The sequence below is a fragment of the Pezoporus occidentalis genome, unplaced genomic scaffold (genome assembly GCF_034315485.1).
Source record: "Pezoporus occidentalis ecotype Australia unplaced genomic scaffold, CSIRO_AGI_Poc_V1 ctg7, whole genome shotgun sequence".
NCBI lineage: Eukaryota > Metazoa > Chordata > Aves > Psittaciformes > Psittacidae > Pezoporus > Pezoporus occidentalis.
In genome coordinates this window covers 8188685-8213980 of record NW_026916052.1, presented here as the reverse complement: position 1 = coordinate 8213980, position 25296 = coordinate 8188685, and the positions used below count along the sequence as shown (strand labels likewise).

At 38.5% G+C, this 25296-nt stretch overlaps 1 protein-coding gene across 4 annotated transcripts in view; it reads right to left on the bottom strand.

Moving 5' to 3' along the window:
- UTRN (utrophin) overlaps nt 1-25296 on the bottom strand; it is a 368969-nt gene that overhangs the window by 273440 nt on the left and 70233 nt on the right. For all 4 annotated transcript variants that reach the window (XM_062641830.1, XM_062641829.1, XM_062641831.1 and 1 more), the window contains exons 3-17: nt 23970-24062; nt 22445-22522; nt 19281-19373; nt 18237-18409; nt 14767-14882; nt 13965-14128; nt 13273-13476; nt 11927-12108; nt 11163-11313; nt 9499-9618; nt 8669-8770; nt 5561-5668; nt 4807-4986; nt 3304-3470; nt 1458-1581 (exon numbers count right to left, since the gene is read on the bottom strand). In XM_062641830.1, the coding sequence (XP_062497814.1) occupies nt 1458-1581; nt 3304-3470; nt 4807-4986; nt 5561-5668; nt 8669-8770; nt 9499-9618; nt 11163-11313; nt 11927-12108; nt 13273-13476; nt 13965-14128; nt 14767-14882; nt 18237-18409; nt 19281-19373; nt 22445-22522; nt 23970-24062 (2055 nt within the window). The remainder of the gene's footprint in view (nt 1-1457; nt 1582-3303; nt 3471-4806; nt 4987-5560; nt 5669-8668; nt 8771-9498; nt 9619-11162; nt 11314-11926; nt 12109-13272; nt 13477-13964; nt 14129-14766; nt 14883-18236; nt 18410-19280; nt 19374-22444; nt 22523-23969; nt 24063-25296) is intronic.

The window sequence follows — 25296 nt, the reverse complement described above, 5'->3', positions numbered from 1 at the left end:
GGCTGAAACAAGTCACTTGTGACCAAAAATTGCAATTATTTAATGTGAACCAGTGGAAAAAAGACCTTTTTAAATAGACCCTTCACTTCTGCTGCCTCTGCTGAGATTTCCAGGAGAAAGGAACAACCACCTGTTCTCTGCAAGACCAAATAACAAGAACTATATAGCACACTAGTAATCCACTCATAGTGCTTCACTCTCCTTCATAAGGAAATGGTGAGGGAAATTCTATGCGATTACCAAGATTTTTAGAGGAAGAAGTTCCTCCCTTAAGTCATAAGTATTGGTGAATGTTCCCGTGTGAGCCAATGGGTATAATACACCCACAGCGGAAACACAAGTTCCTTGTCCACAAGGCCACAACTTCAATATCCTCTGTGATTACAAAAGTATCTCCAAACTAAAATGTTTTCAAAACTGATGTCCCAGGTTGTTATGCTGCTTTAGACTTATTATGGCAAATTCAGAAGCAGCATACATTTATTTGCATAGCTGGGAAGAACAAACATTGTCCTACCCACTTAGAACCCAACCATTTAAAAGCAGTGCTGTTCATGGGAACCTGGTGCTCATTTTGGAGCCTATTTTAAAGGGCTACAAACATTCAGAAAGATCTATAAACAGACTATTGGAAGGGTTGTTTGGGTTTGTATTTCCACCAGCACTGCCATTTCAAACATTCCTACTGGCACCATTTTGTACTACACCACTGAGAAGGAGTCTCCTTATAGATATTTTTGTGTATTGTCTTTGATTTCAAGAACAGTTTCAGGTCCAGCTAAAGCTCCACTAAGGCTTTATTTAGCAAAGCCTGCTCAGCCCTCATTGGCAAAACATACTCATGGAACAAAAAAAAAGGCAAGAATATATTCCTGAGAAAGAAGGAATAAAAGATGAAATAACTGTTTCATGGATCTCATGGAATACTGTAAAATTGTATCTTCTGTCTTGCAGGTCAGTAATATCATACATGAGTCGTAACTCTCAGGTTTTCTCAAAACTTAATCAGGCAAACAACATGACCAAATATTATAACAATGCACCCCTTTGGACCTGCACAGTGTGTACAGTGTCACAGCATGATTCAAGGGATCTCTGAGCAACCTACTGGCCCATCTCTGCCAAAATTACAGAAATGGTGTCAATCAAGCCCATCTCCAACTGTGATACATGAAACCAAAACATTGCTGCTTAGTGAAAAAGAAGATACTAATCCTGAAAACAGACATTTATTAGAACTCCAAAGGAGAATTCTGTAAGATGTTTTTAAATTCCCTGTGGACTCAACACCAGCAAAAAAATTTGTGTCCAGCTACTCAGATTTCTGTATATGCCCAGTTCTATTTAACTAACGGACTTAATCCCCACAAAGCATGTGGATCAGCCCACACCTCCAGCTGACAGCCAGCTTAGAGACAAAATATACTATTCACTGGAACAGTATCTCCCCGTTTTACCTTCAGCTTTTCTTTCATGTTTGAAGTTTCTCTCATCTTCTTGTACTCTTTGATGTCTGTGTCCTGAATGGCAGATTTTGATTTTGAAATCCAGTTCAAGAGCTCAGCACTTTCAGCATCAAACCTGGTTTAAAAGGTCAGACAATTTTTTTTTTTTGGTCATTTTTCCCTATTCAGTAGGACTTATGATTTTTCAGACAGTGTGGAAGTTCAGCATGTTACTCAATTCCAAAACAGTATGGCTGCACACAAGATTTACGTTTCTCATATTGCTGCTACTCCAGGCAGTAGGACAGAGACACACTTTCCAAAACCTGCCATAGTAATAATTAAGTCCATAGTATTAACCTTTAGGAACAAATTGAGAATGCATGGCGCAATTTATTTCTTAACTTTTTTATACATATCTTCATGCAAACTGTTACTGTTTCTTTCATAAGTCACAAAAGAGATCTCTCAATACTGAGCATTTTTAAAGTAATAAACTAAACCTCAGGGACAAGACAACCATTCAAGATCTTGTAAAAGTCTGCAACACTTTAGTTTGAAGAAAAAGCTAGCATCTTATGCATTCATGGCAGTGACAGTAGATAAACCTTTTGGAATGCTTAGGTGACTAAAAGATTAGCTTATAGCTTAGTATTTTGGGCTACGGTGACTGTGTCTATATTAACATACACCTAAAACCACTAAGCTACAACTTGCCACCATCAAAAAATAAAAACAGACAAGCAAACCAAAAAAAAAAAAAAAAAAACCACAACTGAAAAGCCCCAACTCCCAAATTAACCAATATTGTACATAACTTTAGAGAAGGTCAGATATTCTATACAGACCACACGTCAGGCCACAATACAATCATACTACTTAATCAGTGTAAATCCTAACACTGAGTAACAACCCAACAACAAATGCAGAAGCAGCTGAGGGTAACTCCAAGCTTTCATGGGAAAACCTGTAAAATTCTAATTCCTGGACATTTGCTGGTTTTAGCATAAGCAACTGGGATCAGGCAAAAGTATCAGCAAATTTAGCCTATTTTAACTGACCCCGTCCTTAATGCAGTATGAACTGTAGGAAAACTCTGATAACAGATCAAATCACTTTTGCTTTCCAAGTCTAAAATAATTTCTACAACTCGCAAGACACGCAGGGAGAATGGATAGATGTGTTGCTGAACTGCTTTACTGCCCTGGGACACCCATGTGCACACACCACCCCCCACCAATTGGTCTAGTGGAAGGTGACCCTGTCTGTGGCAGGGAGCTAAATAATCTTTAAGGTCCCTTCCAACCCATACCATTCTTTGATTCTATACATGCAAGTCAGTCAGCCACTCTAGGTATACTTGCGAAAGGAAACACCACTGTAATATTAATGTTGGTACTAAATATGAAGGAGATGGAATAGGTTTCTAAGCTTTTTTTTTTTGTGCCGTTTCTCCTATTTCTCCATATATTTCATGGAGAATCGAAAGAAATAGTAGATCAATCAAAATACTTGGCACTTTCACAACACTTTTTAACTAAAGATGAGAAGACTTTTTTCCAAAAGAAAGTAAATATAATTAATTCTGTCTTTCAGCAAAGGAGCTGAAGTACAAAGGATTGAAGACTTGTATTTTTTGAGAAACAGAACACCCATTTCCCTTTGAAATTAATGTAAGCTGCAGGCTTTCTGCTGCTCTAAAAACAAGACTGTATGTAACATTCCCTTCCTGTTCCCCAAGCCCAAACTCACAATGGCAACTTAAGTATTCCTTACTTGTGTAAAAAGCTAAGAACAAAAGTTGTGAGTCCATGTGGTATCTAGTGAGCAAGGGAAAATGTCAGTGACATATACTTACTTTTTCTTTGCTTCGCTGTCCCCTGGGATTTGCCTTTTCTTTGGGGGTGGTGGTGGGGGCAACTCCTGTCTGGACTGTTTAACCACTACCTGTTCCTTCAATGGTGTTTCCACTGCAGTCTTCTGTGAAACTTGTGACATCCCTATGCTTCCTACAGCTTGAGTTACCTATACAAAATAATTCAGCAAAAGAATTCAACGCCATTTTTAAACACAAACTGCTTAGTTCCTTTTATTCCTCAATCATAAAAGCCCATTCATTCACTCCTACAAATGACCACACCTAGCTGTCATGAGGTACCTTCATCATAGACACATTTCAGAGAAAAAGTTCATTATTCACACCTCTTATGGATGGGAGCCAAGCATCAAAGTTCTCAGCTCACTAGAATTTCATGCTAGTCCAAGTGAACTAACATCAACAAAATAAGCATTATATCTGTTTTCTTTCATAATTGCTTGGTTCACAGAACCGAGATCCTTTGAGATCTAGTCTATATTTTTAACTCATATACATACATAATACATATATTTTATACTATATATATACAATTCTGTATTTTATACTCTTACCCCATGAAACCAAGCCTAAATCCCAGAAAGAGCTGATACACAGTGGATTTAACCTAAAAAGTCACTCAGGTCAATAGAAAACCTCTTTAATGGGTTATAAAGTAAGTCCCAGGGCAACCAACCTGTAAATTCTAAGTATGTGTTTGATATTTAGGGGGAGTGAAAGGATGAAGACAGGATTTGGCACTCTCCAGTGTTTTGACTCAAACACAAGAACAAATTAAAGCCATGTGGCTGAAATGGATCTCTTCTCAGCCATTCACTCTACCCTAAGTGGATCATGAATCAGTTCCACAGTCTTCACCACATTAACATTTTAATATCAAAAAAAAAGGGGACATATGAGTCATAAAACTGTTAAAATTCTCACAGAAGCCAATGGGAGTTCTGCCTAAACAAAAACATTACCAAGCACTCAAAATACTAAAATAAACATTTAACAATCCAGCTTGGCTATCATCATTACACATCAAACAAACAACTACTCTATTTTCAACAGATGAGAAATCATACTCACAGAGCATAAATGCTTGTATGACTCCCATTTATTTATCTATTCTGGGGTTTGGGTTTTGTCTTTGCTTTCTTTTAGTATCAGATTTAATCCAGTCCCAGCACTCTTACAATGTTTAAAGGCATTTGTATTGATTGATAATACATGGCAAGCCTGCTTTATTCATCAGAAAAATGAAGCTTAATCTGTGTGAGAAAGGAGTAATAGTACTAGTCAGGTTAACAACTTGGGGTTTCGAAGACCAAAAAACGCAGAGAGCTTTATCAGCAAATAAAGTCAGCCCCATGTGGAAGAGCAGTCACCTACTTCTCTAGCCTGGTGCAAAGAACTTGCCTGGATAACTTTTCTGACAGTATCAATGAGATTTGCATACACACAGGTATCTAAACTAAAAAGTAATAAAGCCTTGTCAGGTACCTGGTTAGAGTAATCCTCTAGCTTCTGAACCAAACTGTCCCACCTCTGAGTTAGTTCTTCTTGATCCTGGTCAATTTTACTTGATGCTTGGCCATTCCCAAGGATTTGGGCCACATCCTGACCTAGTTCATTCAGCTGGTCTAGTGTTTGCCGTTTCATACCCATATCCTCTTTCAAAATCTGAAATTAAAAGAAAACATTAAAAGATGACATCAAGTATTATGCTGCCTCTTAGCTTTTAATTCCATGGTGGGGGCAGGGGAATATACTACCCTAGTCAGATTCATCATAGGTTTCAAAACAGTTCCCTTGTGTAACAAAACAGTAACAGACACTCTCAAAAAGAGCACATTGCTGAAACAGCTCCTGTAGCAATCAGCAGCTACAGCTCTTAAGTCACAAATTATTACCTGTGTTACAAGGAACACTATTAAAAAAAAAAAAAAATCAAAACAAAACCAAAAAAAACAACAAAACCAAACACAAACAACAAACAAACAAAGCCCCAAAAAAACCCTGTCAAAAATCGCAGATAGCTGTTCCAAACTTTGGCACAGCAACATGGAATAACCATGGAGTAAGCTGTACACATTATTTTTTTTTAAATTAAAGTGAAAGAATCTGGCAAGGAGAGAACACTGGCCTGACTTCCAAAGTGTTATGCATTCACAGCTCCTGCTGGGGTCAAACCGGTAATTTGCCATTCATTTAGTCTATGAGATCTGACAGGATAAAGCAGGACAGCGATACTCACCGCTAGTTTTCGAACATTCACACTCAGGTCTGTTTGATCTTTAAAGTTGCTTGTCTGGACCTTACTCAAAGCCTCTTCTTTCTCAGTTAACCAAGCTTTCAGTAAGCACTGCAGATCATAAGAAAAATGGCACAAGAAAACACCAAGTTTGTCAAACCATTATTGATAACTCCTTCTTTAAGATCTCTGCATGCAAAGCACAGTTCTGCAGTCTTTACATTTCACTTGGCATTCACAAAAATAGTACACTAAAGGGAGTAGAGGGGGGGAAATATCAGATCAGAGTACTAAATAATACTTTCCAGCAAAAGTATTTCAACAAAACCATTTCTCAATATATCAGAGTACACACACGCACGCAAAGTTATTTATAGTAACCACATATCCAACATAAAGCTGATGTAGGACTTATATTACAGTTAAATATATCAAAATAGTATATACAATTTCTTCTGTTCTTCACCCTTCTTCCTCTGTGATTACAAACATTTTCTCACAGAAGCTACACCACTGATAACTCAGAGCTCTTAGTCTGGGCCATCAGTCAAAGACTCAGATATTAATTAGTCTAAATTTGTACTGTTTACTGATGTAATGACTGTAGCTTACTGTACCTACATCCAATTGCAAAATAACTTCAGCAAATACTATCCTTTAGCTGGAGTGGTTTGCTCTGCCTGGCACAAACTCAGGGGTCTTGAAGTTTTTCCACTTTTTTTCTCGGAAAGCCGTCCTGGGTCTCACTTCTCTTCAGTCACACAGCACTACTATGGGAACTCCAGCAATAACTGGCATCAGGTATCAAGAGGGATTTTATGCATTTTACATTATGTTGCAACATACTGCTGCTGCTTCACAGCCACCTCCACAGAGTAGAACATTCAGCCCTCTATCCCACTCAGTTGCACAGCCACTGGCACACTAGTATGCCTCTGCCTTTAAGAAAATAAAATGATACAGGAAGGCAGACCTATTTGTTCTCTGATCAACATACTACAACACCCACTAGGCTTCTCAGTCTAGCTGTGCATTTTTGGCATCATCCCAGAACTGACTACAGCAACTTTTGGGCCAAAGGGTTAAGGCAGTTTACACTGCCAATGTAAACCAATATGCAAAATGTACAGACAGCAAATATAATGGTGGTGGAAATGCCCTAAGGCTGTGAGAAACAAAACTGTAACATCACATACTCCCCGCAAAAATCACGCTGGTATTCCAGCCAACATATTTATGCATAAGAGGAGCTTAAAACCCTTCAATGTATTCAATTCATTTCTGCTAAATCAGCAGTCAAAGATAACTCTCCCTAGAAAACTAAAACATAATTATCACAGTGCTAAGAAATATCTGGTACTGACTGAGGAATTTGTTTCCCGAGCAGTGAGAATTGTGTTGACTTGGCAATGTGGTTTCCAAAAATTTTCTAGGCAGCCACAAAAAGGCCTATGCGTCACTGCTGCTCATCTCTCCATCTGGTTGGACAAAATGGAAAATGATAGTACCTAAATGTTTTAGCTACTTTTGTGTTAAAGTGTTTGTATTAAAGGTTTACATTAGCTTCAAATTGCAATTTTTGTAGCTCATTTGATAATTCTCAAGGACAAAGAACTGTAATTCATACCTGTTAGCAATAAATGCACTGTTCATAGCTGAAGAACAAATGCAAACATAGGCTGATCTAAGCCACCTAAAATAAACTATTTCCTCATTACTTGTTATCTGAGATTCTACATTAAACACAGATTAATTTTTTTTCACTTCTATAGTAATTACATCCAAATTAAAAAAAGATGAACACAAAGCAGCTCCAACAGCAGATGAGACTCTTTACTGCAGTGTAATATTCAGAGTGGACAGAAGCGTGTTCACATAGGGTCATCAAAACTGAGAGCACAAACTGAGAGCACAAACTGAGAGGAACTGTCTGTATCTTGACATATGGAGCAAAGATTTTTCAGGAATACTTATTTCTCAACTCAGAGACTTATCTTGCCCGACAGTTGCCAGAAAATGTTAGCACACAATTTTCTGTATGTATGTACACATATGCCAATACAGTATTTTAAAGAAATACATATAAATAATTACTTGGCATTATAAAAACAAGAATCTGAATCTCAGATCCATATCAAAAACAAGGTCACATCAGCTGCAAATTCAGCTTATCAATATACTGCAAATAGATATGGAAGGGGTCAGGCAGAAACATGCAACCCCAAAAATGCAGACAAAACAACCTTGTCAAGGAAACCAGGCTGCAACTGACAGCAACAGCTGTATCAGCATTGTTCTACTTCTTTCAAATTTCTAAACGATCTGTGTATACTGAAGAGTTTAAACAGCTTACAGTGATAAATCCCATCATTTAAGAAAATAAAACTATTTAAGTAAAACCTTCAAAGGAGAAGCCATCAAATATTTTAAGCTGAGACACAAAACAAGCTCTCATACTAGGCATGCAAACCTAATGCATGCAGTTTCGTTACCGTATTTTTTTATGCCAACAGTTAGTGTTTGAGCAGTATATATTTAATATATACATGTAAAATGTGTGATACCAAGGCAGAAAACTCACAATGCTGCCTTCTTCAGAATTCAACTGTTTGTCTAAACTCAGCAAGAGTAGATGAGCTCCATGTTTCACTATATTGACCAAGTGTTTTATGTTACTGAATTGGAAAACAGCATCTATTTATTAATTGATTGCACAATTGTGTACATGTATCCACACTGGAAGCATATATACCTTAATTAGGAAAATTTCTGTAATTACCAAACCACCAAACACTTAGTGATTCACTGTCTTTTCGCTGTCATGGATAATCCCACTTCTTGTCCATCTTGCAAGCTTCCTTGGCAATTATTTTATAAGGAGCTCTGAACTTTCAAACTTAAACTTCAGAAAATACTCCTCTTGCACTGCACAGCTACTCTACTCCTCAAGAAACACTGGGAGCCCAAACACTGACACAAAAACCTAATTTTTCAAGGGTTTGTTCTGAGAGCTGTTAAAGCCTACTAAAGGGGCTTCTGTTTTTTTTTGGTTGGTTGGTTTTGCCCTCCACAAATCGATGAGTCGCTCTGGGTAACTAAAATGCTCCTAACCTGCTCTTCCAGCAGCTCCTGCCACAAAAGCTGAATTTCTTGCAACTTGACCCGTCGTTCTTCAGTCCAACGACATACTGCTGTCCACCGTTCACCAAGCCTCTACAAAAGCAAGAAACTCAAACACTCATAAGTCTCACAAGAAAACCCAAACCCAAGATATTCAAAAGCATAATTTCTACTTCACAATAACCTCTTTCTACATTATAACCACCTCCTTGCCAGTAATCACCATCGTTGTATTGCACAAAGCCGGACATTAAAACTTCCAAGGGCATTCAACTTTGGTCTTCTCTCTGCTCTTGCTGAAGTCAGTGAGCTATATGATTGACTTCAAAAGGAGCCAGCAAAGTAGCATGAATTTTGTTTCAACAAATACTGTTTCACACTCCCTATACTTCAGGTTACAGTCTAACTTCTGACCAAAACAGAAAAATACTTCAAATGGCACTCCCTAGCTAAATTGTGCTCATGCCTTTAAATATATTTCCCCAACAGATTTTAACTTCCTCCTGAAAATTAAAGAGTTGTACTGTGCATTTTCCCATTTTTATGAAACTGCTGAAAGGATCCACTATACAACCACCCAGGTCAGTGGGAACACAAACAGTGTGACTCATCAGTAATTAAGCTGAAAGTCACCACAGCACTTCTGCGAGTTCTACCATAAGCAAATTTAAAAATTATTTAGGTTAAGATCACTTTAAAAAATATTAAATTACTTTTCTAGAATAAACAGCCTTTGAATAGAAAACCTTTGAATACAGTCACATGCAAAAGTTTTAAGTGCCTGCTAGTAGATTTTAAAAAAGAGAGCTCCAACATTTTACCTGCAATTGTTCCTCCAGAACAGCTGTTGCACTTTCTCCACTGCTTTCATCGACAATGACAACCATGTGCGTTAGGGAGTTTACCTTCACCTGTTCTGTCTCTAGGTCACTCTGCAGGCTCTAGAAGAACAAATCAGAGATTACCAACTTTGATTACATTTGCCAGTCTGCTGTTTTGGCCACAGTGACTAAAGCAACTGCTGTAGCAAAGTACTTGAGATTCAACAGTTAAGCAGATTTTACCACTGGGAATCACTTCACAGTTTAAATAAATGTAAGCAAAAGACTGCTAGAAGCGCACTCAAAACAATCCTGTTAAAATGCCGGAAAACACAAAGGAGTGCTTTAAGCTGCATGCACCATACTTGACTAGAAGAATCATATGACAACTGCATTGACTTTCTATACATCTATTATTATAGGTAAGAGAGCTTAAGTGTTTCTATAAAAAGAAACATTATTCTAATGTAAAAAAACATAATAATTATATAGAATAATTATTCTATTATTCTTAATAAGCAAATACCATAAGGCATGTCAAACAAGGAAAAATCACTAAGAACATTTGTCTTTTAATAGTTGACAATCTAATTCTCAAAGTACCAACAGTGCTGTAATCGATCATGATGTTCAAAAAGAATGACTGAGAACTGCAGAAAGCATGCAGTTCTAATGAGTTTTAAATCACTTGTAGATTTAAGTATTCATACAACTTCTAGAAGAACAGATTCCATGGTTAAAGCCAACATCCGAAATATCTCTGCAAGATCAATATACTTTTACAGTACTGTAAATATCACTTTTCATCCCAGAATATCCTAAGTTATTCCATGAACAACACACCTCAAACTCCCCAGACTTTGAAGACAGAGGAAAGAATGCAAATGCAGCACAGGAAATTATACAGACTAAAAATACTCCACAGTTAGTGCCCTGTGAGATATGTCCCATGCTGGGAAGAAGGTCAAACCTCAGCAGTGATTACAAAAACCAAAGCTTCAACCATGACAAGTCTCAAAAGGCCATCTTTCTCCTTAAAAAAAAAAAAAAAAAAAAAAAAAAAAACAAAACACACCACTGCAGGCCAGAAAGGCTGAACACCCATTTGGAAACTCAATTAAGAGACAAACCACTTCAAAAACTTTGTGCCACATCAGAGAGCAGTCTATGGATCACCTGAGGATGCAATCCCTGTAAAAGCAGGGACTGGAATCAGACCTGGGAGGTCCTTCCTGATAGTTTTAACTCCTGTATTATTTTAATGTGCAAGTCTTCAGCATGCTTTAGCAATGCTTGCTGGTCATTAAAGGCAAGTTTGTCCACAGTATATTTTATACTGTCCCTCATGCCAACAATTTACCTGGAGAGGCCTCGCTTCCTGCTCAAAGTGAGAGCAACGGTTTGCTTTATGGATTTTGCTTCCTACAAGAAGTAGGAAGATAACAGTTTTTGCTATAGTCATCTGTGCTCAAGTATTAAGAAAGCACTTCCAGAAACTTCCAATTACTTTCTACTCCATCATCATCCTTCTCCAAACATCAAATGCAGCCTCACAGCCAGATATCACTACTGACACAATCAAGTTTATCAGCTAAGGAACCCACCACTGTACATCTTTCAAATACTTCTCCCCTATGTATTACTTAACAGGCAAAAAGGTTTACTTTATGTTCTTCCAGCTGTTTCTGAAGTGATTCCAAATCTTCTGTTAAGAGCTGAGTTTCCATCTTCTGAATGCGTTCTTCTGTCACTGTCAGCCAGTCAGACAACTGCTGCAACTGCTGCTTCTGGAGTTCCATCAGCATGTCATGCAGGCTGCAGGGGGAAGCATAGGCAGAGTTACTTCAGAAATAGTTTTCCCAAGGGAAAAGACCAAGTTCTAGCTCCTATAGGAAAGGCACAAGGCCATTCATAAACCAGTTAGCTATCATCCAATAAAATGCTCCCCATTAAGCTAAGGAACACAGCTAAGTATCCTTTCTCAACAAAAAGCTAGTGAACTATGCCATTTATATCAGGGATTCCTCATTGCAACAGAAGAGCCTGTGCTGAGGGTTGCAACAAAATGCAGTTTCTTCCTTGACATGCAGCTCATCGCTTCATAAACCACAGGCTGTAAAAATTCTTCTAAGTGCTTTTTGATTGTGTAAAACACACATAGCTATCCATGTCTCCTCTATGCTTTACTGAGGAACTTAAACTACTGAAACAATATTAAACACATGTTTACGTAACTACTATATATAGATACCAGACATATAGTCTGGCATATTTACATAACAGTCACAAAATACTTTTATATAAGTATAAAAACCCAGTTAAAATAATTTCTTTTATTTCACCTTGGGAAGAATGAAAAATGTGGATTTCATGTCACAAACCAGAGGCTGGTCCTGCAGCTCCAGGTAAGGTTACGGGCATGACTCACCGGGATTGCCTGTCCATGCTCTCCACCCTGAGCTCCTCCCAGCGGGAGTTCAGCAGCAGCATTTGCTCCTGGATCTCAAACTCCTCTTCGGGCGACAGATTTCCCTGGGCCACCAGTTGGTTTCCAGCCTGCAGAACATTGCCCACGCTGCTCTGGTGTGCAGTAAGTTCCATCATAAAACCCTGGAAATGGTACGACCAGACATGTCACCAAGATGTATGAGCTTCTAAGGGAGTTTATGAATTTCTAAATGTCCTAATAAATTGTCACATTTGAAATAGTGCTACAGAATGAGCTGGCATCATCAAATACATAAGCATGGCAGACCTCTTCCTCTCTATGACAGAAGATTCTCAATGAGCTACAAAAGTTCTGGAGTCACTAAAATAGAGATAATTGAAGCAAAAAAGCTGACTACCTTGGAGAAAAAGCCATTTGTAAGAAGAGAGCCTCTGAAGAAATGCACCAAGAAAATAAAACAAACTTACATATGGCCAACAGAACATAAAACAAGACCTGAAATATATCATAGGAAAGCATAGCTATCCCTATGAGTTAACAACATTAAAGATTCACATATTTACTATAAACCCAGAACACCTCTTCCTTTGGATCATTTATTTAAAACTGTAGCACAAGGCAAAAAAAAAAACAACAAAAAAAAACCATAAAAATTAAAATCCTTATATTGATTAGCATTCAGATGTTAAATTCAACTGTACACAGTAAGCTGACACAGGATAAAACTAAAGCATCTAACATGACACTTCAAACTTTTAGCACCATTAGAACATTTGTTCAGACTTGGAACAAAATCAAAACAAAATAATTTGGAAACCAGAATAATTTGGAAGCAACAGCGTATATTTCTGAAATAAACTATCCTAAATGGACAGGGAGACCACTGAATTAAATTGATGTGATTATCATTTTCAACACTGCCCTCATTTAACATAAGGCTGACCAGGCTTTTTAGTAGTTGGCAGCAGGGAAGCATGAATCAGACTGGATCAGACTGTCTCTCTATTATAGACACCAGTGAGCCAGCCACTGAAAGCTGATAAATACACTGAAGTTTTAAAGCATGTTTCACTGTAAGTTATCTTAAAACCTTTTTAGGAAATAAATCTTCTACTACACTTTCAAGAAGCTATTATTTGTAAACAACAAAATCCTCAAGCCTCCCCCTCCCAAAAAAAAGAAGAAACCCACAATGAAAAACAACACCAAAACACACCTGAACAAGAAAACCCACACCACATTCAGTTAGAGGTGCATTTAATTTAGAAAAAGATGGAAGAAACAGCACACATCCAAAACCCAATGAATTTTCATGAGAAGCTTACTTCATGAGTGGAAAATTGCTCTTTGACTTCCTCAACATCACCAGATATTTCCTCCTGTTCCCGAAATGCATCCTCAGCTGACAGTAACCATGTAAGAACTTCTTCCAGAGCAACTTGGTAACTATCCAGGTCCATATCCACCTCTGTCACTGTGCTGGGAGTCTCTGCTCTAGAACTGCCCTGCTCCTCTTCAAGTGCTACAGCCTAGACAGCAACAGAAGAGTGATGTCTCAGAAGTGCATAGAAGATGCCTTCCCAAATCATACTAAAAACAGAACATAAGATCCCTTTTAATCCTTCACATAATGTTAAATGGATACATTTTAATGAGAAGGGCCACAGTCACCACTAATGAATGGATCCCACACCCAAAAACCCATAACTACCACTACCACCACAAGTCCTGTGGCAAAATCAGTTACTTGGGCCACCTTCCCCACCTTGCTAAGAGAAATAAGAAAGAGAAGCAGATGAAAAAGCATAACAAAAACACAACTTCATACCTCAACACACAGGATTTTGTAAATGATTCAGAAAAGAAGAAAAAGGAAGAACAACTGAAGTTAAATCACAAAGATGCTATGATTTTTCATATTTTCTCAACTGTGATCCTGCCTTCTCCAGACAAAGCCTGAACAGCAGCTAAAATTACAACTCAGGAAAAGTCAGACAAACTTTGATGACAAACACACCCGTTGCATGTTGAACTCTCCATCCTCACATTCCTGCTTATATCTCCTTGGAAGAGTCTCCACCTCCCGGATGTCTTCCATAGTGACTTGCTTAGGAAGGACCTCAAACAAAGAGGTTAAGTACATAATAATAGACTTTTTGTCTGGAAGTTGTACAGCAACATCTGCATCAAAAAGATACAATTGGGGAGAGATAAATGAAAATGCTACTTTTCTAAACTGTTACTTAGAATAGCAAGATTTTACATGTAGTGTAAATCACAGGCTCTTGTCTTAAGTAGCCTTTAGTCAGCTTTAACTTAAAGGCCATGTTTGACATGATGAAGTCGGTATGAAAGAGTTTAAAGAGGAGCCATAAAAGTTTCCTGATAAGCATTCCTATCCTCTAAGTACTTATAGCTCTAGCAGCTACTGCTATTCATGTATATATAAAGAACAAAAGATCATGAGCTCTTAAGATATTCCATTCTAATGTTCTACTTCCTCTCAAGAAGCAGAGACCCTTGCACAATAGAACTCTTATTTAAAATAAAACAAAGCCAGGGCACCACCTTCACCTTCTGTATACTGTCTCTGAATGGTAAGTCAATCTGAACCCCCACATTCAAGAGGCTGAAGCATACACACACAGACATACCCTTACCCTACAAATTACACTCTTTTAAACCGCAGTTTAAGGACTTGAAAGAAAATATCACTGCACAAAACTGTTAGAATTTGTATTCATAGTAAATGTCAATACAAGAAATTTCTTTCAAGGGAAAGAAAAACCTTCTAGTTAAGTAAAATAACCATATCCCACCTTCAGGATCCAATAGTTTCTCAATTCCTAAGTGGTTCTTGGCTATGCTGAAAGCATGTTCCAGTCTCTCAACTGGGGACATCTTTGTAACTTTATCCCAGCTGAAAAGCTCAGGTCTAAAAGAAAAAAGCAAGCAGGAAAGAAAATAGTAAATTCTATCTGAAGAAAAAAATTCCATACCATGCAGAATATGAAGTTATGGATATGAAGGTAGCTGACCAAGTAATTTAATGATAAACATACATATAAAAAAATAAACAGAAGTGCACACACACAAATGCATAAACACAAATATGTGCTTTCTTTTTATTGGTGACAAACTGTTAAGCAGAAATCAATTAACTGACTGCATGTCCACCACAACATCAACCTTTCATTCCATGTATTCTATAAATACACTCATCAACTGCAACAGGACATTAAATATTACTAACTAGAAAATTACCAAACTCTGCTTAAGATTTATTCCAGAACCATTTTTTTTTCAACTGTTTCTTTCCCAGCATTACTGTTAGTATATGCTTTCTGCATCAGGCTCTGCTGGATAATCAAGAGTCACTGCTCCTGGAGAGTCTCATTCCAAACTTGTGATGTAGCTCAGTGACCACCCCAGACCATCACAGCTAGGAGCAGCAGCAGTCTCCACTCATGCTCACTCACCCTTCCCATGGCCTTTTTCCCCTCATTAAAAAACACCCCATTACAAGTGCTTATGAGAGTCATAATGCAAACCAGGCTGAGGAGCTGATCGATTTATAATGCCAGCAGCCTTCATCTCACAGCAGCATTACCCAAACCGAATCTCCAGTCCAGCTATGTGCCCAATTGTTCTGGCAGGTCTCAGGGGCAAAGAGCAGAGCATGAAGCAGGAAACAGGGCCACCAAACAGAGCTCCCTCCTAATGGTACCTACACCAAAAGGGCACAATCAGCCCAGTACTACAGCAGCACAGATGCAATTAAAATATTTCCTTTCCTCTGTAATAGTGGCTTCTCATTAAAACAGTGCTATCAATTCTGTATTTTGCAGAACTTGGGGAGGAAGAGATAGGCTTGCCTTTAATTCTTTTAATACTTAATTCAGTTGTAAGTTGACCTGAGAGTATCGCTTTAACATCTGTCAAATCACTATGCTTTGTGAAACAGCAAAGCCATAAGCTGGCAAGGTCTGAGAAGCAAAAAGCCAGCAGAAGGTAGGGTGAACATGGAAAAGAGAAGCACATTGTAGTAAGTGTATTGTACATGTGCTACCTGCACATTGACATAGAAACACAAATTTTAATGAAATACAATCAAGTTATTTACCTATGAGCAAGAAAATCATATCATAGAGCAGCATTCAATTCAAAGAGGACCTAAGCTAATATTACCAGCACAGTAAAATGTTAAATGCCCTGTTACCTCATATAATTTTATGAAGTACAGCAAGTGTTTCTAAGTTACTAGATATTATCGCCAAGAGGTAACACGGCTAACAATTGTTGACAGATACATAAGGAAGAAAGCAAACTACTAAACCTCTTAATGGGATCCACAAAAATTCTCCTATATAAAGTGTCACATTAAGCTAAATTAAAAAAGAAGCAATACTGAAAATGCCCTTAGGCAGGGAAACACTACTGTCTGGGCAAGCTAAACAGCTTTGTTGTCCTTCTGCAGCCTGCCCCAATCCCCTTGCTCTTTGCAAGTGCCGTTTAAAGCTTCTCTGTCAAAGCTGACCTAAATTTAAACCCAGCTCAAGATTTCTCAGAACTGCAGGGGAACTGGTGCCTTCCTGGCTAAAGGGCTGGTGCCCTGGGACAGAAAAGCTGAATTCTGATATGCAGCTGCCAGGCCTCCAGGAAGAGGGAATAAAAGGCTCAGAGATCAGCAGAGCCAGGTAACCAAAAAATTTTGGGAAGCCAGAGGAAAGCACAGTTACTCAAGCTACAGTTTTCAGCAGAGGCTTTTGCTACTTAACAGTGCTCTGAAAAAGGGGCAGAGCTCACAGACTTCAGATCCCACAAAGCCCAAGAATATAGTCACAACACATTAAGGATAACAAACAACTTGAAAGCAATTTTGCTACCTCTCTCTGCTTCTGCTAAAGCTGGCACTGTCTCCATCACAAAGCTTCACATGTTCAGCAGCAGAGCTATGCATCCACAAGCAATTATGCAGGTATGAAAGCCATCAGTAGAGCCCACATCATCCAGAGAAGGAACTTGTTAATACTTCTGAAACTCCACTGAGTTTCTGCTAGTATTGCTCTGCCTTTGCAGAGCAGTCCTTCCAAACTTTCAAGGAGGCCTCAGCATGGTGCAGGCACAACCTATGCTTCCATGAAAACTAAACATAAGCCAGCACTGGTCTGCAAGGGACACAGGTATGTCAAGGCAAACACATCCTGAAGCCTGCGAGCCTGTGACAGAAACTATTGTTTCAGCCAGCGCAGGCCAGATGGTCACTTGAGAGCAGAGAACATTAGGCTCAAAACCAGCACATGCTTTTGCCAACACTTTGTATCTGCTGGGTATAAAAATTCTGGGTATTAAGCATCTGCCATGCCAGATACCTGGTGGCCAGGAGGTCTGGATAAATTCTAGAAATTACCATACCATTACCATGTTAAAATGGTTATTTATGATTTAGAACAGTCATCCCATGCAAAGCAATAAGCTGAGTTCATCTCAGGTAAGCTGGGTGAGAATGGATTGCTCAGAGGTAGATCTCAAAGAAAAGCTTTGAAAAAAGAAAGCAAGAATATGGCATGAAAGTTTCATAGGGATCTGTAAGGATGATTTCTTTAAACTACTGAAGAGTTCTCCAAAAATCAGAAAGAACACAAAAGATCTATGCATAGAAGCTTTAACAATATTCCTTATAAAGTGTAATGAACAAACTAATGAATACTCTACAGCTACCCAAAGTATTGTACTACCTCTTGATTCTTTTGCTCAACAGTTCTCCTGAAAGATCTGCATATATTGTCTTTCAAGCCAGGTATATTCAAAAACTAAGAAAAGCTACAGAGGATGACTTATTCCTTCCTTTTGAAGCTTCTGTATCTTCCTACTAAAATGATATGGCAAACTCTGCCTGAAGAAATGTTCCCTTTTGCAGAGGAGAGAGAGCAGGAGGAAGGAAGTACAGGGGAAGAAGGTGGTCAACCCCCCCTGCAGAGGCCCGTTCAGCACATTCACTGTGTAATGCATACGAAGTGGGATGTAAATCCACCTCAATTAGCAAATGTGCATGCATGTAGAGGAACTGAGAGAGTTATACTGCTGCCTTGCCTCCAGTCTTTGCAAGGCTCTGGTAATATCTGTCTACTGTTATTATTACCACAAAAAAACAAAAAACAAAAAACAAAACAAACAATGAATCAGTGAAGCAAACACTGAAATAGAAGCTGTCGAATGCTCAAGCATGAAGACATGGGGAAAAAGCTGCTTACTTTTCTAGGTCTAAGATAAAATGTTTGCTACTTACTTGTGTCTGTGGATGACAGCATTAAAGGCAAGTCCATCTGCCCAGCTTGTTGTGAAGTTCAGAACATTGACCTGACTGTAAGGTCTCGTGGACTGCCGAACCCAGCTCAGCAGGATCTTCTCGCTGTTGGTCTGCTGCAAATCTGACATGATGTTCTTCATGACATCCTTCACCTGCAAGAAAGCAGCAACTACACCTTACAGCCATGTTCTCCACTTCCCTGCTTACAAAACCTTTTAACCAAGCTATTCACAAATCATGAAACCATCGTTCCTATGAAAAGCTATGAATCTAACTCCTCACATGAAATCTAGGAATAGGAGTCTCCACACCATCTGTGCCCTCTACCGATTACAAGAACCAGCAATGCTTCATGCAATAATGACACATTACTCTTAGGTTATAATCCTCCCCTGTGCTGCCTACACTAAGCTTGACGTATAGTATTTCTCAGTCTCGTGCTGCAGTTCCATCAGCAAGCAACCCCCAAAAATACAATTTGCAGAGGTTTTCTGTAAGATGAGACTATCTGCTCAGCTAACAAAAGTACTTTGCTGTTTGGGTACTATTCATAAGCATCTGCCAAATCCCCTTCAAGTCAATTCAATGATCATCCCAGGTACCTGGATAAACCATGATCAAAATTCAACCTCTAAGACTGAATAACAAACCTATAAAGCAGCATGTAAGATGCAAGTCCAACACAGCTACCTAGATAATAAAACACTGGTTAACAGAAGCACATAAAAGCCTTGAGGAAGGAATATAAATACAATGCTTCAGCCTGAAAACCCTCTCTGTAATTAAACACCAGCAGGAACTAAATTGAGAGGCTGAGTACAACTGAGCACACACGAGAATACGTATCACAAGAGGCAGCCAATAGACAGAGATCAGAAACCAAACACTGGCCTGCCTTTATTTACCAGCCTAAAATAGAAGCAGTATTTTCTGCCATCAGAACCCTAGGAAGGTTCGTTAGAATCCCAGCAGATCAAAGTGCATGATTCCTGGAAAGGAAGAGATCTCCCAGCAGCCTCTCACCTGCCAGTGCAAGATAATGCTCCAGAGCAGCCCCAGTGTCAGCTTGTGATTTCCATCAACGATGTCAGTTCCTCCTATATTCACCAACTCCACCTGGAGAGGTCAGATCAACTCTATATTAAACACTGTTATCACAGATTCAAGTCACAACCCCATCCGATATTCCTGGCTGTCCTGCCACGCATTATCAAGTGCTCTTAAATAAGAAGTAGTTTGAAAGAGGGAACTGAAAAGGACAAAAGTACTATCTATTTGAATTTGTCATAAGAACCACTTAAACAACATGACAAGATAACACCAAAGAAGATACTTCATTGGAAGAGTTTTATCCTCTCTTCTAATATACAGATGCATACCAGCATTCAAAAACGATCAGCAGAAATGCAAACACAAAGGATCTGATGTTAAAGAAAAAACAAAACCAAAACCAAAAACAGTTAAGCAGTCCTGCTCCTAGACACACTCAGAGATATTATAGAACCATGAAAACTCTGCAGTTAAGAATGGGCTTTTCCTTTGCATGAACCAGCATCCAAATGGGACAAGTTTATGCAAGGAGATCAAAAGCTCAAGGGAAAAAATAAATTTTCAAGCTTCCTATTGGCATAGGAACCCACACAGACTTGGTGATGATCTAATTGATCATTAAAAACATATAAACACAGAGATACAAGGAAATTACTTTAGTAAGTGAGAGAAGAGGCTACCTGCTCCTGCATCGGGTACTCGGCTCCCAGAAGCAAAGCTTAGAAACACTACCACACTATTCACTTAGTGCTACTTTAGAGTCTAAACTGAATTGGGGCATCAGGTTTCCATTCAGCCAACACAGAAAAAACAGCACTAACTCTAAAGCACCTTTTGGAAGAGTCAACAGCAGCACACTGCACTAGTTACCTCCATGCCCCTGCAAACCCAGCTAGGGACAGCTGCCTACAACAGAAGACGTATATACACCCAGGGAGGTATCTACATGTATAGCAGATGCTGTGACACACTCCCACACAAGGCAGATGGTCAGGCTTCGTTCTTGTAAACAGACTGGAGCCAGGAGCATCTCCAGTCCCAGAGGCAAAGAACACATGCATTTCACTTTGATAGGAAAGCTTTTTTCTTCCTTTCTCATCCGTTTCAAAACTGTTATCCACAGTGCCTACCAGGAACACCTCTCAGCTTACACCAAGAACTGTATCTGTACATCACTTGGGATGAGAACTAGTCATAGGGACAAAACCTGCACCAAGGAGGTGGCAAGCAATTAAACAATAGAGACAGTCACAGGACCAGTCACAGAGAGAGCCCACATTCTGGCTTTCAGTGAATGTAGCCTACAATGATGGAATACACAAGAATAAAATTTCATTTTGCTCTAGAGGATATTGCTGACACATACAGGTATAACGGTATTCCATGCATGTTTTTTCCTCTTATCACACACAAACAAGCAGCTTAAGTTCTGCAAAATGTGCTTGTAACCTCAATTCCTTCTCAGATACCATCTTGACTATTTCAGCTCCTTATAGGTCTCTTGGTTAGGAGAATCAAATTAAAACTGTGTTGCAAAATTAACATAGAACCACAAATTATACTTTGACATACTACTGAAGCTTGTGGATTTGTGGATTGTCCCCTCCCAATCTTACAGCAATACTCTTTGCAAGTACTGGACACGTATTCTAAGAAAACTGTAAGGTAAACTGGCAAAAACAGGACAAAAGAATCACCATTGCAGATCATTAAACACACTGGAAAGCACTCTAGAACACAAGGAGCAGAAAGCAAGACCACAATTAAAGGTCAAGGGCACAAAAATCAAATAATTCCATCACAAAAGCTTTTTTCATCTGTAATAGAAGAAAAACACTCCTAAGAATGGGTAGCAAAATGCCAAATTACTTAGAACCATTCTGCTCATCTGATGGATGAGGTTCACAGAATCACTTGAACATCTACACCCTAGGCTTGTCTGATCCTTGTGATACATATTTAAATACTTTTAATAAATTGTTTCACAAATTATTAATATTGTATAGCCCACAAACGCTCAGGCAACAGAATATAACTACTTTTCAGCGGATGCCTTTTCCCTTCATATTAACACACACACACTTTCTAATGAAGTTAAGCAGGAGGTATAAATCACATACGTGACCTTAGCAACCTTCAGCTAACACCATCTGTTTACATCTAGAAACCCAGATCCTGCCAGCTTAAGGATAAACTAATTAATAACTGTAACTTGATTTTATTTCATTTATTATTTTCATAAAATCAGTCAATTGCAAGCTGGAAAGACTCATTATTTATCCTTAGAAAAAAGTTAGTCAACATTTACAGTGCCTCAAAGAAGAAAAAAACCAAACAACCCACCACTAACTTTTGCTGCTTTCTAGAATTATCACACTAGTCCACCAACAAGGAGGGGAAATTGCAGTATTATACAGCGTGCTCATATCACTCTTCAATCAGAAATTTACACACACATGTCAATCCCTTTTTGCATTTGATGTATTTTACTGACAGAATGTTCTTACTAAGTTACTTTAGTGCCCTGACATTTGCAAATAAAAATTCTACCTAGAGAGAACACGCTTATCAGGAGCTGTTTTTCAGGGGAAAAACAGAATCACTTTACTACAGCACTACTGGCTTCCAGGCAGCAAAAACATCTGCAAGAAGTAGAACACTTTTTGTTTTTCAAGGATTGCGGTTTGCTTGCTTGTTTGTTCTTCTGATCAGGTTCCAAAACTCCAAATTAGAAACACGGATTTGACACAAAGCTGGCAGATTTCAATGGAAAGATCCTCCTGGATTCTGAGTGCAGGACACAGAACCTGTCAGACCCTCACACGCTTTTGCACAAGTTATACATCATCACTTGAAATCAGTTTTTTGTCCTGCTAGGTTCATGCCTAGCAGAGCTTCCAGTCATATCTCAACAAAATACAGTTTAGTTAATACCATTAGTAAGTTAGCATTTCAAGATTTCACAAAACTGTCAGACATCCAAATTCTACATCGAATGAAGAAAACCAAAACCAGTTTACCCACCTCACTGAATTCTCATTTTAGCTACCAAAAATCTTTATTCTCTTAATTCTGAATTTTACACGCAGGAATAAATTAAAGGGTCTAACAATAAAGTTGTGGGAAAAAATGCTCACATTGTTCTGATGCAAGACTTGCAGTACTCGGTTGACGTTATTTAAGGCATGTACTCGTGTGGAACCTCGTTCTTTAGGCTGAAAATAAAAATTACAATCTGTTAATATCTGAATTAACTTGACAGGCCAAAGAAAACGACAGACCAAACAGGAAATTTGTCTTGATTTTCCTCAAGAGTTTTATTTGTATTTTCTTTAGGTAGGAACAAAAATCCTAACAAGATCATCCACAAAAGTATAGAAATTAAAAACGGTCAGAACACTATTCATAAATTCAAGGCACAGGACAAGCCTTGGATTCAAAATGTGTTTATATTCATTTTCAATAAGTCCATCCAGAATTTTTATTCCCAGCATCTGCAGAATTATCAACTGGCAACACAACAGCAAAGTGGGAGTTCCTGGGGAAAATCTGCGGGGTTTGAACGCTTGCCAGAGTAGTTGAAATTTTTTGGCTCCCAAGAGGGAACAAGCAGCAATTTGTTTTTCTGGCACCAAAAGCCAGCTAAATCTTTGCATACTGAGAAGGAGTTACGCTTCCTGACTTTCCCTTCCTTTTATTACCAGGAAAAAAAAAAACAAACCACACTGCAACTCCTGACAATACCTGCCACTCCATTTGCTTTTAATCACCTCAATTTAACTCCTGTGGCAGAAAATGACCATGCAAGAGCACAGAGCTGAACTTGGACCATGGTAATCATCAAAATGAGAAACCAAAAAAATCCTGTTGCCTTCAGTATGCTTCAAATCAGACCACAAATCATTAGTACTAGTGAAATGCACCTGTTTGAAAAAACAAAGTAAGCTTGCAAGGTTAAATTTTAAATGGCTGAAGGTCCTCCGAAAGGTAAATAAATGAATTTGAGATTTATTCTAATAATGAAATCAAGAGTTTAACCCAAGTGATTGCACAGGTTTCACCATGCCTCATATCTGAAGAGGCATCAATGTGAGCAAGGGAAGAGTTTTCACACACACATTTCCCCAAGCAAGATTTGAGTAGTTTTCAGCCCTTTGTTACCTGTAGATCACAAAGGATTTTTCAACAGGGACACAAATCTTTGCATCGCCTGTTAGCTGCTGTCTTTTTTACTTTCTTTTTTCTTTGAGGGATCTTTCATGAGCTCATGAGAAAAAGTCCACACATATCCAGATAAATGCTACTCTGCCAGATCATTTAGAAGCAGACTTTTAAAAGATCTCTATTAAAAATATATACTATGTGAATAACATCACTGGTTTTGCATCTATTGCTAAACAGTACTTTATCCCTCAAGAGAGGGTTATACAGCTAACTTCAGCCTGACCCTATATCCCATGAGTGGAGTTCATGGGAATTTCACTAGAACTGTAGAGAGCAAGTACACACTACAAGAAAAATAGGTTCTTAAATAAATAAATTTAAGAAATTACATGCCACAGTTTGTGGTATGTGTTTTGTTTATTCATTGGAGTTTTTTGTTGTTTGGTTTGGGTTTTTCTTCCAGTAAATGGAAATATAACTTATACGTATTTCTCTTACCAGAGGTTTCCCCGTCAGACCCTCCAAAAGGTCCAAAAGCTTCCTTCCATCTTTCAGATCTGTGAACATGTCCTTAACTGGGGGCTTCCCACTCTGCAGAAGAAACAAAAGCAGTAATAAACCAGTGTTTAAGCAGAATCTCCCTGAAAAAGGTACTTTTTGTCTATCAAATCACTCTTATTTGGCACTGAATGCAGTAAATGAAAGCTAGGGGACTGTGATACTGATCAGAAATGCACCCTTCCCTTCTTCAGTCTTTTTTTTACCTCCCCATCTCTACGGTTCTGTGCATCAGAATCCTGGTACTGCAAAATCAAATCAGCACATCCTGGCTCAAGTTAGGGTCGAAGCATTAACATTTGCTTTGCGAAGATGGCAAAGCAAAAACTCAGCAAGTTTGAGGAGTCACTTAGAAAGAATGAATTAGTCTTGCTGCACCTAAAGGAAGAAACTACTTGGACAAATTCTCTCAGATAAAAACAAAAAAAAAAAAAAACCCACACAAACCCACAAAACTAAAAAGGACTTGGTATTGACCTCTGTGTAGGGAGCTGCTACTTCTTCTCACAGAAGAGTAGATCAAAAGGCGTAATATACATTGAAACAAATTAATCATTTTCTCTACCTTGGACAAAGAAGAAAGATGTGAAACTCAGAGCTACTCTAAGTCATATTTCTAACATTAATTTTCTTACAGGGTAGAGAATCCTTGTACAAGAATGGTGGTAGATGACAGCAGAATCATATTAACCTTTTCCATCCTCCCTTTTAGTCTATTTGTCTTCTCGGACCATAACAAAGTTAACAAGGAAAAGTGTTATATAGTGCAGAGGGAGAATACACAGGCAGCCAGCAGCTAAGTAAGTGCATATGCTTTGTAATATTCATCTGCTGGCTGCCAGATCAATTAAGTTACTGCTTTCAGTGTCCTTTTGAAGTGCCAATTTGAGAAGAAAAATATTTTCTAAGTAGCACCTAAAACTTCAATACTGCCTTTTTTTACCACCTTGGCTTTATAACATTGCTCTTCAGAAAGAAGGCTGTCAAAAGCCCATCTCACATGACATGATTTAGCTGACATACTCTCCTACCTTCACTCATCTCCGCCTGCCCTGACAGCTGATAGTAATTGCCAAGTGCTGGCTAACAAATCAGAAAGAGCGCTGAATTGCCCACTGAGCACCATTTTTTGACAAGTCTGTTTTTTTTCCCAAAATTCGTAAGTTTTTCTTAAATGCACACTTCAAATGGATTTGAAACTACTAAAACTAATCACAAGAAACCAGAGCTAAATAGCTATAGAGCCATAATGTCCTGCACAGAAACA